The following is an 11292-nucleotide window of genomic DNA, read 5'->3' on the forward strand; positions in this document are numbered from 1 at the left end:
TTCCCACCCCTGCCTTTTCGTTGCACTGAGAGGCATCGGTTGCTATTGCAATTTTTATAGGTAGGGACCTTAAATGATCCTCTAATAGACCATTTAAAATACGGGGTGGTAAAAGTTTCGCGTTTTGAGGAAAAATGTTGTCGAAAACAATGTGGACAGAGGACCCACTGCTTAATGCTGGAAGGATGTTGTAAATCTGCACGTTTAAAGGCTCAAGCAGCCTTTGCACGAACACAACCTGTGGGGTATGAAAACGAGGCCAGTGGACACCAAAAAAGGAGGTCGGCTGGCAACAGAAAATGCTTTGCGAACGGTGAAAATGGGATTCAAAAATTTTGAGGAAAGTCTGCACAGTTAGAAAGTGAAATCGGGTTAACAGAGGAGGAATGCGGGCCTCAAGGTACAGCACATTGGTAGCCACGAATTTGGGGACGCCAAGGCACATCCGAAGCACCTCCCTCTCCAAAAGGATGAGAGGACGAAGTTTGTATGAAGCCGAGCCTGAAAACAACACAGAGCCAAATTCTAAAATTGGCCTAACATACAATACGTAAATCATTAGGAGCGTATCCCTGCGCATGCCGTACCTGTGACTACATAACCTCCGTAACATGCCTGCGGCACGAGTCCCTTTTACAGCAACATGGTCAATGTGAGGCCGCCAGGTGAGTTTGTCGTCATAAATGACGCCCAGGTATTTTAGGGATTGAACTTGAGGAATTGGTTGAAGTTTGCATGAAAGAGAGAGCACGACAGGATCCTGTAGAGGAAAAACAAGGACAGCACACTTGTTAACATTTAATGAGAGGTGTAAACTGCTCAACCAGAGCTCAAGAGAACTCAAATATGATTGCAACTGATCATAGAGGGAATGTATATCAGGCGCAGCCGCAAAAAATGCTATGTCGTCCGCATAGACGTAAGTGCGAACATGGTGGTGGAGAGGAATGGAGCTCATGAGAATATTGAACAGCACAGGCGAAAGGACAGCTCCCTGCGGAACACCTCTCGTCTGTTTGTACCTCTCGGATTTTACCCCATTATGGACGCAGAAGAATTCCCTGTTATAGAGAAACGCAGATATCCAAGCAACTAAATATTCCGGAAACTGGAGGGACTGTAACCTGTGTATTAGGATGGAATGCTCTACACTGTCATAAGCTTTAGAGACGTCGAGCGTAACCAAAGCAGCATACAGGCGTTGACGACGAGCTAGAAGAATACGACTCTCAAGATCTACATGTGCATGCCATATCGAACATCGCGGCCGGAAGCCGAGTTGACACGGGCTGAGAATAGTTCTGCGGTCCACAAAGGCAGAAACCCGCATAAGTAACACCCTTTCTATTAATTTTACCACGTTTGATGTTAGAGAAATAGGCCTAATATTTTCCAATTCATAGCCTCCGCCCTGGTTTTTAAGTAAAGGGATCACCTTGGCCAGCTTCCACTCAGAAGGGATCCAAGCGAGTTTGATAGAATAGTTGACCAGGTGTAACAAAGAGTTCGGAGACGCCTCAAATAGAATCTTGAGCATCTTTGAAGTAACACCATCAGGACCGGGAGCAGAAGCTGGTAATCTTTGAACAACTTGAGAAAGCTCCGAAAGAGTGACTTTAGTGAAATAATTATCTGGCATCCTGTGCGCAAACAACATGGGACGCAAAGGAAATAGAGACGAGAACCGCTTATGCAAGCCCGCGGCAATTGATTCAACCACCTCGATAGCTTCCTTTGGAGACATAACTAATGACTGTAAATCACGAGAAGGCAGGACCTGTTTCCTGGGCCGTAAAAAGCCAAATAATGCCCGTCGGTTGCCTGACTTTGAAAGAAAATCAAAATGTTCAGAGTCATATTTCTCTTTCGCACGAGAAACTGTGCGTTTAAAGGTGGCTGCTATGAATTTATAATCTTTCCAGTTATTTGGGCATTGGTTATAAAGAAGCTTTTTCCATGCTGCCTTCCTCCGCCTGTAATCCCTCGTACAGTCCGCGTTCCACCAATGATTAGAGGAATTCCCATTTGAGGGCCGCACCAGGAACTCCGACTTTTTCCGACAATCCTCTAAAGCCAGGCATATGCTTGTTCTGTGCTTCTTGTATTCTTCTTCTTGTTTCCTGCCTGTTAGCTGACACCCGGCACGACAGAAAATGCGTCTCTGCTTCTGAAGGAAAGTCTATGGAAAAAAAAAACAGCCGTATCACATTTTAGAAATATTTTTGAAGCCTTTTCTGATGATTACAGCAATCCAGGTATGTTACTGATGCTGCAAGAAATGCTTTACAGCAAAAAAAAAAAAATGTGGTTTGTGAATTTGATGTTTCTGCACTTCTTTCATTAATGTGGTGTAGCGGGCGAATGCGATATTTTGGTCTAAATATGTCTAGAAGTATGCACTCATCAGTGACTGAAGAGCGGTGTATAAGAATCGGTAAATGAGGACCACGTGACCCGTATTGAACGACAGGGCAGTAGAGGAAGCAGAAGAAGAACTGTCGCGCGCTGGTTGTCCTGGACGATTCCCCTACGGCTCAGTGTAGGTTTTCCTTCTAGAACGGTTCCTCCTGCGTTATTACTGCGCCCAAAGCCAACGGGCACATTGGTGAGTACATGCCCGTCTCGTATGAAAGTCGGAAATGTGGCAGTACAGATCATCGTGAACGGCCTTACCGGCACATCGCAAGGCTTAGCATACATGCACTAGCATAAGAGGAAAAGGACTGGGACGGAAGTCATACATTATAAGTTCCTTGAGGTCCCTCCGCTGAAATGAAATGCCTTCGTTGTCACTTGAACTCGCAGTCTACGTGCTATTCAGTAACTCTTGCTGGTCGGTCATGGCGGTGCCCAGTGTTCAAGCGTGCGCTCGGAGTATTTGCCTTTAAACGCAACCTCATAACATTCTCTCCCCGAAGCCCAAATTAATTCGCTATGAGACTGGTCCTTTTCGGACCTTATCTACCGTGATGGCCTACTGGGTGTGGCGTTGGGCTGTTGGGTCCAAGGTTGAGGTATCGAGTCCTGGCCGTAGTAGTTGGACTTCGGTGGAGGCAAAATAGAAAAAAAAAGTGGCCGTGTACTTAGACTCGGACACCCCTTAGGGAATTCTAGGTGGTCAAAATTAATCCTAAGTCCGGCACTACGACGTCCCTCAGATTACTGCCTTCCTCTCCAAGGTTTGCCACAAAGTCAGGCAGTGCTTTAAAAATGAAATGGAATGCTTTTGAAAGCAGTCTGTTTTGGCGCACGGCTTCACTGGAAGTTGTACGCGACTCTTCGTCAGCAGCCTGAAGACTTGCGGACCTTTGCCACGTGGTGCGAAGCTCTGGAGGAACCACGAGGCGATGCTGCCTGTGTTGCTGCTGCTGCCGCCTCTGCTGGCCCCAGTGGCGCACGGGGCCGAGCCTCTGCGGTGCATCGTGCAGCCCGTGCGGGGCTCGGTGCTGGAGACCAGCTTCCTGCTCGGCTGCACGGGCGGAGAAGAAGGCACCGAGCTGCGCGTCTACCTCGCTGACGACGGCACCGAGGAGCCCTACAAGGTGCTACTTGTTAACGATTTTCTAATCCGTTAGCATTAGAGCTCTCATCACATCAAAACGCCGCCGATGTCAGGGACAAAATTCGCTGATTTGTCGAGAGATGTCGCGTGACCTCTTAATGTCATCCCAACCTGCCCTGATGGGCAACATAATTGGTTGAGCGCGGCCGTTTGGATTTGTGACGTCATCAAAACCTGACCCCCATAGCAGGCGACTTGGCCACCGTATTGTGGGCAACCTGTCCACCGTGGCAGTTGGCAATGAATGATTGGTCGAGAGATGTCACGTGGCATGGTGACATCATCACAACCTGCTCTCCAGTTTCTCAGCACTATAGTTTGTAAACAGCAACGTATAGAGACAGTAAATGAAAGATCAGAAAAAAAATACAGTGCACTTAAGACTACTTATGTGCTTTTAATGCGAAAGCATTGTGGCACCGTGTTTTTTAAGTAGTTTTTTTTTAATATTTTAAGTGGCCTCGCAGTATCGAAACAGCCTCAAATATTATTTAAACTCTTCATATTTCGCGGCAATACAATAGCCACCCATCGCCCAGATAATTTGCTTTAAACTTAAGTGCCGCGTGACCTTCCCCTAGCCGTAGCGTATCCGAGGCATTTCATCTTAAAAGTCAGAGCTCAAAGGTCAAAGATCAAAAGTCGAGGCTTCAGAGACCCACAGGATTTTACAGTATTGCTAGTAAAGCACTGCATTCATACTAAAATTGTGATATATGCAAACGTCGGCTCCGTCACAGTATAGCGGATACCTGCTGTACTGCAGCTAGCAGTCCGAATATGGTGGTTGATGAACCGACAGTTCCGGAAAAAAAAACTGACCGAAACACACACAGAAGTTGCAAAAGAAGCTGCGACAACTGTTTAATCCAATGCTATCGCATTCCATTCTTAAGGTGACTTAAGCGTCCTTTCAGTTTTTTGATCGATTCATTCTTTAGCATGTCTACCTTGGCTGCTACCGCCTGTGACGTCACGTTAATCAACAGTAAGGTGGAATTCTGCGCGAGTTAAATCGGATTCATAGTGAAGGTAACTCGAAAGACGAGGACGAAAGGAATGACGAAAGTCGTGCCTTGCTTATTCCTTTCGTCTTCGTTTTTCGCGCTACCTTCACGATGACGTTGATCAAGCAGTTTCGTCCGCCGGCTCCGTTATCAAGAACTATAGGCTCACCTGTTGCAAGTATTCAAAAGAATGGATCGGCAAAAGAACTGTTACGAAAATATGGCCACTGATAATCATCTCCTCGTAGTTTCTTTTCCTATTTTGGTTCAGCAGGGTGAACCTCGAGACGAAGACCCCAAATTTTCTCGCTCATCCGGGACGAAGACGGAAGACTGAGTGGGGTAACACGCTTACTTCTCTTGGCACTCATGTGTCCCTCCGTCGCAGGGCCGCCTGGTGCACGTACTTCCGGGACCGGGCGCGTACCGCGTCAAGCTGCCCATGGGCGACCCCGAGCGGAGGTACGCGGTGCAGTTGCGCGTGCATGGCGCCGCTTCGTCGCCCGAGAACGTCACCGTCGCGCCCCCGCAACACTGCCAACCACTGGCGCAGCTGGTAAATAACTGTATGCCATCAGTTCACATCTCTTGCGCCAGATGGCGCAAGTGGATTGGATTAATTTTTTTTTCTTTTAAAGTGAGAGCGTACAGTAGGCGGCATCGTCGTATACGCGTCATTGGCCGTGAGAAAAACACGCGAAAAAAATCCCCAGAGAGGCAACCTAGGTGGACCAGCTAGGTAACGTGACTTTGTGACGTCATCACAATCTGCTCACCGGATTGTCAACAAAATGCCCACCGCGACAGGTGGCAGTTAAACTAATGATTGGTCGCGAGAGGCTGCTCCGGAAGAGCAACCTGCATCTACAAGCCTTACTTCTGAGAGCACCTGCCACTGCAGAGCTGTGGCAGGTGCAGGTAAATGATGCGCCACCGTCTTGTCACCGCAGGGCGGTGGCGCATCGTTTACCTGTTGCACCACTGCGCCATAAAGGATATGAGGACTGTCAGGGATCTGTGAATGTAAAGCAGATAATGATCAATTTCGCATATATGGGCATTAACCTATTAATGCCATTGCGTCATACCCTAAAGGCACAGTTTAAGTGCCCCCTCTCGTTTTTTTTTCTTGTTCTTTTTGTGCACGTAGCCTGAGCATTGACACGATGTTCACCCACTGTACAGCATAAGGCCAGAGGATTAACCTCGACATTTGCATTTCTCACAATGCTTCGAAGACGCTAGCATCTTTAACACATTTCTTGTGCTGATCGAGTCTGCTTAAATCTCTTAAAAGTCAGGCTGAAATCTTAAGGGCCCGCGTGCTGCACGACAAAGCCTCGCTGGCCACGCGGCTGAGACCCTTTGGTCAGTAGGACCAAACTTTCTCCGGCAACAGGTGGCGACCTCTGTCGGAGAGGCGCCCGGCGGCAGTCTTGTGCACCCGACGCTGTCCCTGGTGGCCGTCGCAGCAAGCTACGCGGCCGCCTGCGGACAGTCGTCGACCGCCACCGCGGCGCTGCTGTTGCCACTTCTTCAGAGAGTGCGGCTGCGTACAGCACTCCAGCTCGAGCACGGCGCCGAAGCCTTGCGATCCATGGGGTTCGCACTGCCCGGTAAGTGGAGGACACGTAGGAAAGTGTTGCGCAAGCGGTGCCTTCTCTGCAATCCAGGGGGCGCTACTGGTCTGTCACTGTTACTGACCACGTAGATATGCTTCTTTGAGCATTACATGCCATTTTCAAGACCGTTCCTTCATCTTACTTCCAGGCAGAGCGTAGCCAAATAGCGTTGTTTCCTTAGTAACCGCAGTCTTTCGTCGTGTCTCTTGAAGGGGCCATGAAGGGTTGCCTTTGTCGATAGGCTACACCACATTATAACACAAGGAGACAACTTAAATGAAAATTGAATTTTTATAAGCTAGAAAACATGCAAAAATAGCGAAATACAGGTGTCTCCATAACCGGCCGGTTTCACAACTAAACTGTTTGCGTCGACATTGACTGTTAGTGCGGATCCCGGAGGCTAGGCTAAACCTGCATTCACTTCAAAGAGGTGACAGTCTGTCCTTTTCAGTACGAACGGGACGAGTTTGAATTGGCGGGGCAATTTGAAATACAATACGGCCGGACAAACGTCAGCGTAACTAGCTAGAACCAGATAATCAATTTTTACTACTTGGATGCAGGTGCCCTCAGAGTCACTTTTAAATTCACAGCATGGATGAGTTTGCGGACAAATCCTTCACGACGTCAAACCAATAGACCATTCGCTCGCCGAAATCATAATGTATGATAACTGAGGATGAGAGAGAGGGCGAACTTTACTGGAATTTAACCTTTTGTAATTTTATTGTTTTTACATTCATGATCCCCTATACCAGTCCGTGGATCAGCCTCTTAAACGCGTCACCTTCATCTTATTACTGTGTGTGGGCCCCACACCGTGAATCCTCATCAGCGTTGCAAGAAAACAGTAATGAACACCGGCTCAACCGTGAAACGCGTGTATAGCTTATTCTGACAGTACTGGCGAATCGTCTTACTCTTTCGCAAAGCTCTAGAACCCATTCACAAACGCCCATGCCAAACCCAAACAGGAGGATACCTCAGTTCGCAGATGCCGAATATTTAGAATTTCGAAATCCCGTTCGTCCGGCGCTCGAAATCGAAACCTGTTGTTCCGTGCGCATCGGCAGCTTAAGCGAACCCTTTGCTGCTGTCCCGTGACGTACGTACGTGACGCAACGTTACGTAATACGCTCACCTTAGTTTAAGCTACGAAGTTTATTCGGCTCGTGGTTTGATAAATGCGCAATGCAGAGATGCAGGAAAGGAAAAATGAAGAAATAAAGAAAAGGGGAAAGCATTGCCGACGATTACGTTACTTCGTAATGCGAAATTTCAGCGCAGCTCATCAGCTGTTTCAGCTTTTCGATAGATTAAGGCAAAGAATTCGAGCAAGACATGTATGCACAATTACAGACAACTTATTTTTCACACGTTTCCCTTCTTCAAGAAACACTCCACTAACAGTTCTTGATTGTCATGACGGAAGCTTTGTGGTCGGAGAAATGGATGGATACATGCGCACAGCTGTTGCAGCTCGGTTTCGGCGGCGCGCCGCACCGCCGGCAGTAGCAGCTGCTCCGCACCACGTGACCAACGGGCTCAAGGCCACGGCGCCGCCACGGAGCTCAAGGGGGGCCACGCTGAAGGCTGGAAGAGCCGACGTAGTGTAGCTCTCGCTACAAAAATTAACACGTGGTCCGGCCACTTATACGGCGTCGTTTCTTTATCCAGGCCTCTCCCCCGGTGGGCAGCTCGGCGTCTCTCGATTGGCCTCCCGTTGGGCGGACGCCCTGCGCTCGCGGGGTCTGCTGTCGGCGCCGCAGGAGCCCCGGCTGTCCGCATCCGTGGCTCTGCTGAGGGCCGTGGCCACGCTCCACCGTAGCGTGATGCAGGACAGTGGCCTGTCGTCCTGTCATCACGGTACTTCGAGAACTGTGCCCAGGTGAGCGAGTCCCCACTTCCCAGCTTGCCAAGGCCACACTTCTTCAGCGTGGATTATGTGGTTAATTAGCATTCCCATACATCGGGGTGGAGAGGAGGGTGAAGATTTCGTTTTGTCCAAGGAAAAATTAAAGTGTGCGGTGGCTTTGCTTCCTTTCTCAACTGTCGATCGATAACAATGTAATTCAAGTGGGCTTGAAACTGGGCACTTCACAGCTAAAGTGACATAACATGTGAAATCTGAGAAGGAATCCTTACTTTCTGCCGCCGCGGTGGCTCAGTGGTTATGGTGTTCGGCTGCTGACCCGAAAGACACAGGTTCGATCCCGGCCGCGGCGGTCGAATTTCGATGGAGGCGAAATTTCAGAGGCCCGTGTACTGCGCGATGTCAGTGCACGTTAAAGAACCCCAGGTGGTCAAAATTTCCGGAGCCCTCCACTACTGCGTCTCTCGTAGCCTGAGTCGCTTTGGGACGTTAAATGCCATAAACCAACCAAACCAAACCTTACTTTCTGCTTTTTTATTTGTGAGGTAGAGGCTTTGTAGAGAAGCATGCACCAGCTATGCTGTAAATAGCAGCTCGCAATTTCACGCAACCTGCCGCTACCCTGAAGTGATGCCACACCACGGTGATTAGACGAACAGTGAGCCTCAAAAGGGATCCATTTGCGAAGTAAGGGACGTTGCAATGGGTACATCCTAAACACGAATGATCCCAAATGGGAGTAAAAGGGAGTACGCATTCCTCTAGAGGCAGGGTATTGTGCCCAAGCACAGGGGTATATTTCCAACAATAAAAATGCAAAATACGCACGGTTGTCAATGAAAACGAATTCCCTTTTCACAAAAACCGAAATTCTAGGAGTTACGAAAATTTTAACCGATCTTTCAATCTCCTCTTTCTAACCACATGATCTCCGGTTTCGCGTTCATAAGCTTCCTCTCAATTAGTATCTGCATTCACTTACTACGTTATGCGGTGGGAATATGCGTCCACTGCAAAGAGTAAGCATTTGATATATTTAGTGTCCTTAAAGGGAGTGTGTTAGGAGAGAGCTTACTACCTTTTTACGGCCATACAGACTGATTTCTGTTTAGAGTGTAAGCATCGCAGTGAAAAGGGCGTTTCTTGGCGCAGGGCGCTGCTGTCGACCCTGGACGAGGTGCAGCGCTCCCTGGCGCCGTCGGTGCAGGACTCGCTGTCGCTGCAGCTGCCCGGCTACGTGGTGTGCGTACGTGCGGCTCAACCGCGTCAGCGCGTCACCACGCTGGGGCTTCGCAGCGCGAGCCTCGTCAATCTGGAACCAGCCGCACCGGCCAGGTGGGATGTGTGCGTGTGTGGGCCTCGGATCGCAAGGGTGTCAAGCTGTGAGCGCGAAATATAACCAGAAAGGCGGGTGGCGCCTTCACTACCATTTCCAACCCTACTCGGCCGTGTTTTGTGTAAGGCTGCCCCGATCACGTGCAAAGCATTTGTTAAAGTCAGATACCCCCCCCGCCCCTCATTTCCTTCCCCAGTGCAGGGTAGCAAACTAGAAACCTTCCTGCTTAACATCCCTGCCTGTCCCACTCTCTGTATCTCTCTCCGTCTAGATAGCCCGGCACAGAAGTAAACGCAAAAAAAATGTTCTAGGTAAACCCTACAAGGCCTGGGAACAACTTGCTTAATAAATGCTTGCAACCGGTGACGCATCACTGCACCTTTTATCCTCCGCTCTTCTCTGCCCTCCCTTCAGTTCCCAAAGAAATTCATGTATTCTGCCGATGCTATCTTTTTCGTCTTGTGGTTATTTTCTCTCCATTACTTCTTTATCTTCCTCCTTATCCAAGCCAAGCTGAATTACACAGATATAGCCTACACTTTCTACACGCCCAGACGTGCTGTGTGCGCTAGTCGCCATTCTGACAGTTTCCAAAAAGGTTATGTATTCTCCCTATGTTATCTTTATCGTTTACTAGTTATTTTCTCTCCTTTGCTTCTTCATCTTCATCCTCGTCCAAGGTAACCTGAATTACATAGAAGCATCCTACGCTTTCTACACGACCAGATATGCAGTGTGCACTGTAAGTGGCCATTTACATACAACATGTGTTTATAAGCCAGTTTCTACGCTTATTATGACACAGGTTCTCAATGGGTCACATGATCTATGGGTCACATGATCTATAGGTCACATGTCACATGGCTCACATGATTTATGACAACGGATAGCGTGGCCTTGCTTTAAGTGGGGCCTTCATTTAATGCGAACGAAGGCAGCGAGATCCTGGGATAGCCTGACACAGACTCCGTATACGCAGTATGGAAGAAACTTGGCCATCCTCCTCCGCAGGTGCCTGGTGATGGACGTGAGCCCGTTCCCGTGCGCCGACGACGCGCTGCTGAACACGCAGTTCGTGATGGTGAAACGAGCCGACGGCCGCTCCGAGGCCTCGGTCGAGCTCTTCCTCCGCAAGCTGCGGCCCGAGAGGCGGGAGGCGAGTCGGGCCTACGCGTCTCGCGGCATGGTCACCCTGCACAGGGTGGACGTGCCGTCCGCGGCCGCCGGCTTCGACCTGCTCGTCCACATCGAGCCCGAGCAGCCCATCGACCTGCTGCAGGTGGGCTGGTGGAGGTCTGCGGCCCGCGGTGTGTAGGGGGGAGGCGATATTGCACATTTGTACCCTGAGCAAGCATGCTGTCTGGCGAGATGGAAAAGTTGTGTTGAACGTATCCGAAATGAGTATGAAAAGGGCGCAGGGAATAGGTACAACGAGTTCCCGGTCGATGAACAGCTGCTCGACGAGTAGTCGCTCAACGATTAACTACTCCGCGAAGAGCTTCTCAGTGAAGAGCTGCTCTTTCTCCAGTTCCTGTACTTCTTAGTTAGTCCATATAGGCACACCATTTGAATTCGTCAGATTCGATGGCCTTTTAGTCTACGAGAGGAGCGAGCCTACATTGGAGGTTTCTGTAGCACCAGCTACACGTACGAAGGCATGCTGAATCATTTGAACCCACGGCACGTGGCTCGAGTGGTAACATGCGAATGGGCGTGAAATTGCTTCGTCCGCTCGGTTCCTTTTTGGCGTGTTGCAGGCTTGCAACATGTTTTGACTTGGTGGATCTTCAACTACCCCGGACAGGCGGTGGTTCCAAGCTCCATCTCCGAACCAGGACGAATTTTCAACTACTAAATTTCCCTGAACCCTGTACTGGTTCCCTTTGTAG

At 49.3% G+C, this 11292-nt stretch overlaps 2 protein-coding genes across 2 annotated transcripts in view; one reads left to right on the forward strand and one right to left on the reverse strand.

Moving 5' to 3' along the window:
- Positions 1-8993, reverse strand: part of LOC149330418 (sperm-specific sodium:proton exchanger-like) — a 50003-nt gene extending 41010 nt beyond the window's left edge. The window contains exons 1-4 of the mRNA XM_089559426.1: positions 8989-8993; positions 7874-8041; positions 4977-5122; positions 3252-3469 (exon numbers count right to left, since the gene is read on the reverse strand). Of these exons, the coding sequence (XP_089415552.1) occupies positions 3252-3469; positions 4977-5122; positions 7874-8041; positions 8989-8993 (537 nt within the window). The remainder of the gene's footprint in view (positions 1-3251; positions 3470-4976; positions 5123-7873; positions 8042-8988) is intronic.
- Positions 8994-9055: 62 nt separating this feature from the next.
- LOC149330419 (uncharacterized) lies at positions 9056-10718 on the forward strand. Its single transcript, XM_089559428.1, has 3 exons — positions 9056-9060; positions 9220-9402; positions 10415-10718. The coding sequence occupies exons 1-3, from the start codon at positions 9056-9058 to the stop codon at positions 10716-10718; spliced, it is 492 nt and encodes a 163-aa protein (XP_089415554.1).
- The last annotated feature ends 574 nt before the right edge of the window (positions 10719-11292 follow it).

This window comes from Amblyomma mixtum, chromosome 9 (assembly GCF_055824585.1).
Source record: "Amblyomma mixtum isolate Tamu chromosome 9, ASM5582458v1, whole genome shotgun sequence".
NCBI lineage: Eukaryota > Metazoa > Arthropoda > Arachnida > Ixodida > Ixodidae > Amblyomma > Amblyomma mixtum.

Excerpts from the sequence above, each read along its gene's own strand:
- LOC149330419 (XM_089559428.1), top strand. Across the intron at positions 9,403-10,414 it reads GAACCAGCCGCACCGGCCAG|GTGCCTGGTGATGGACGTGA; the intron begins GTGGGATGTGTG and ends CCTCCTCCGCAG.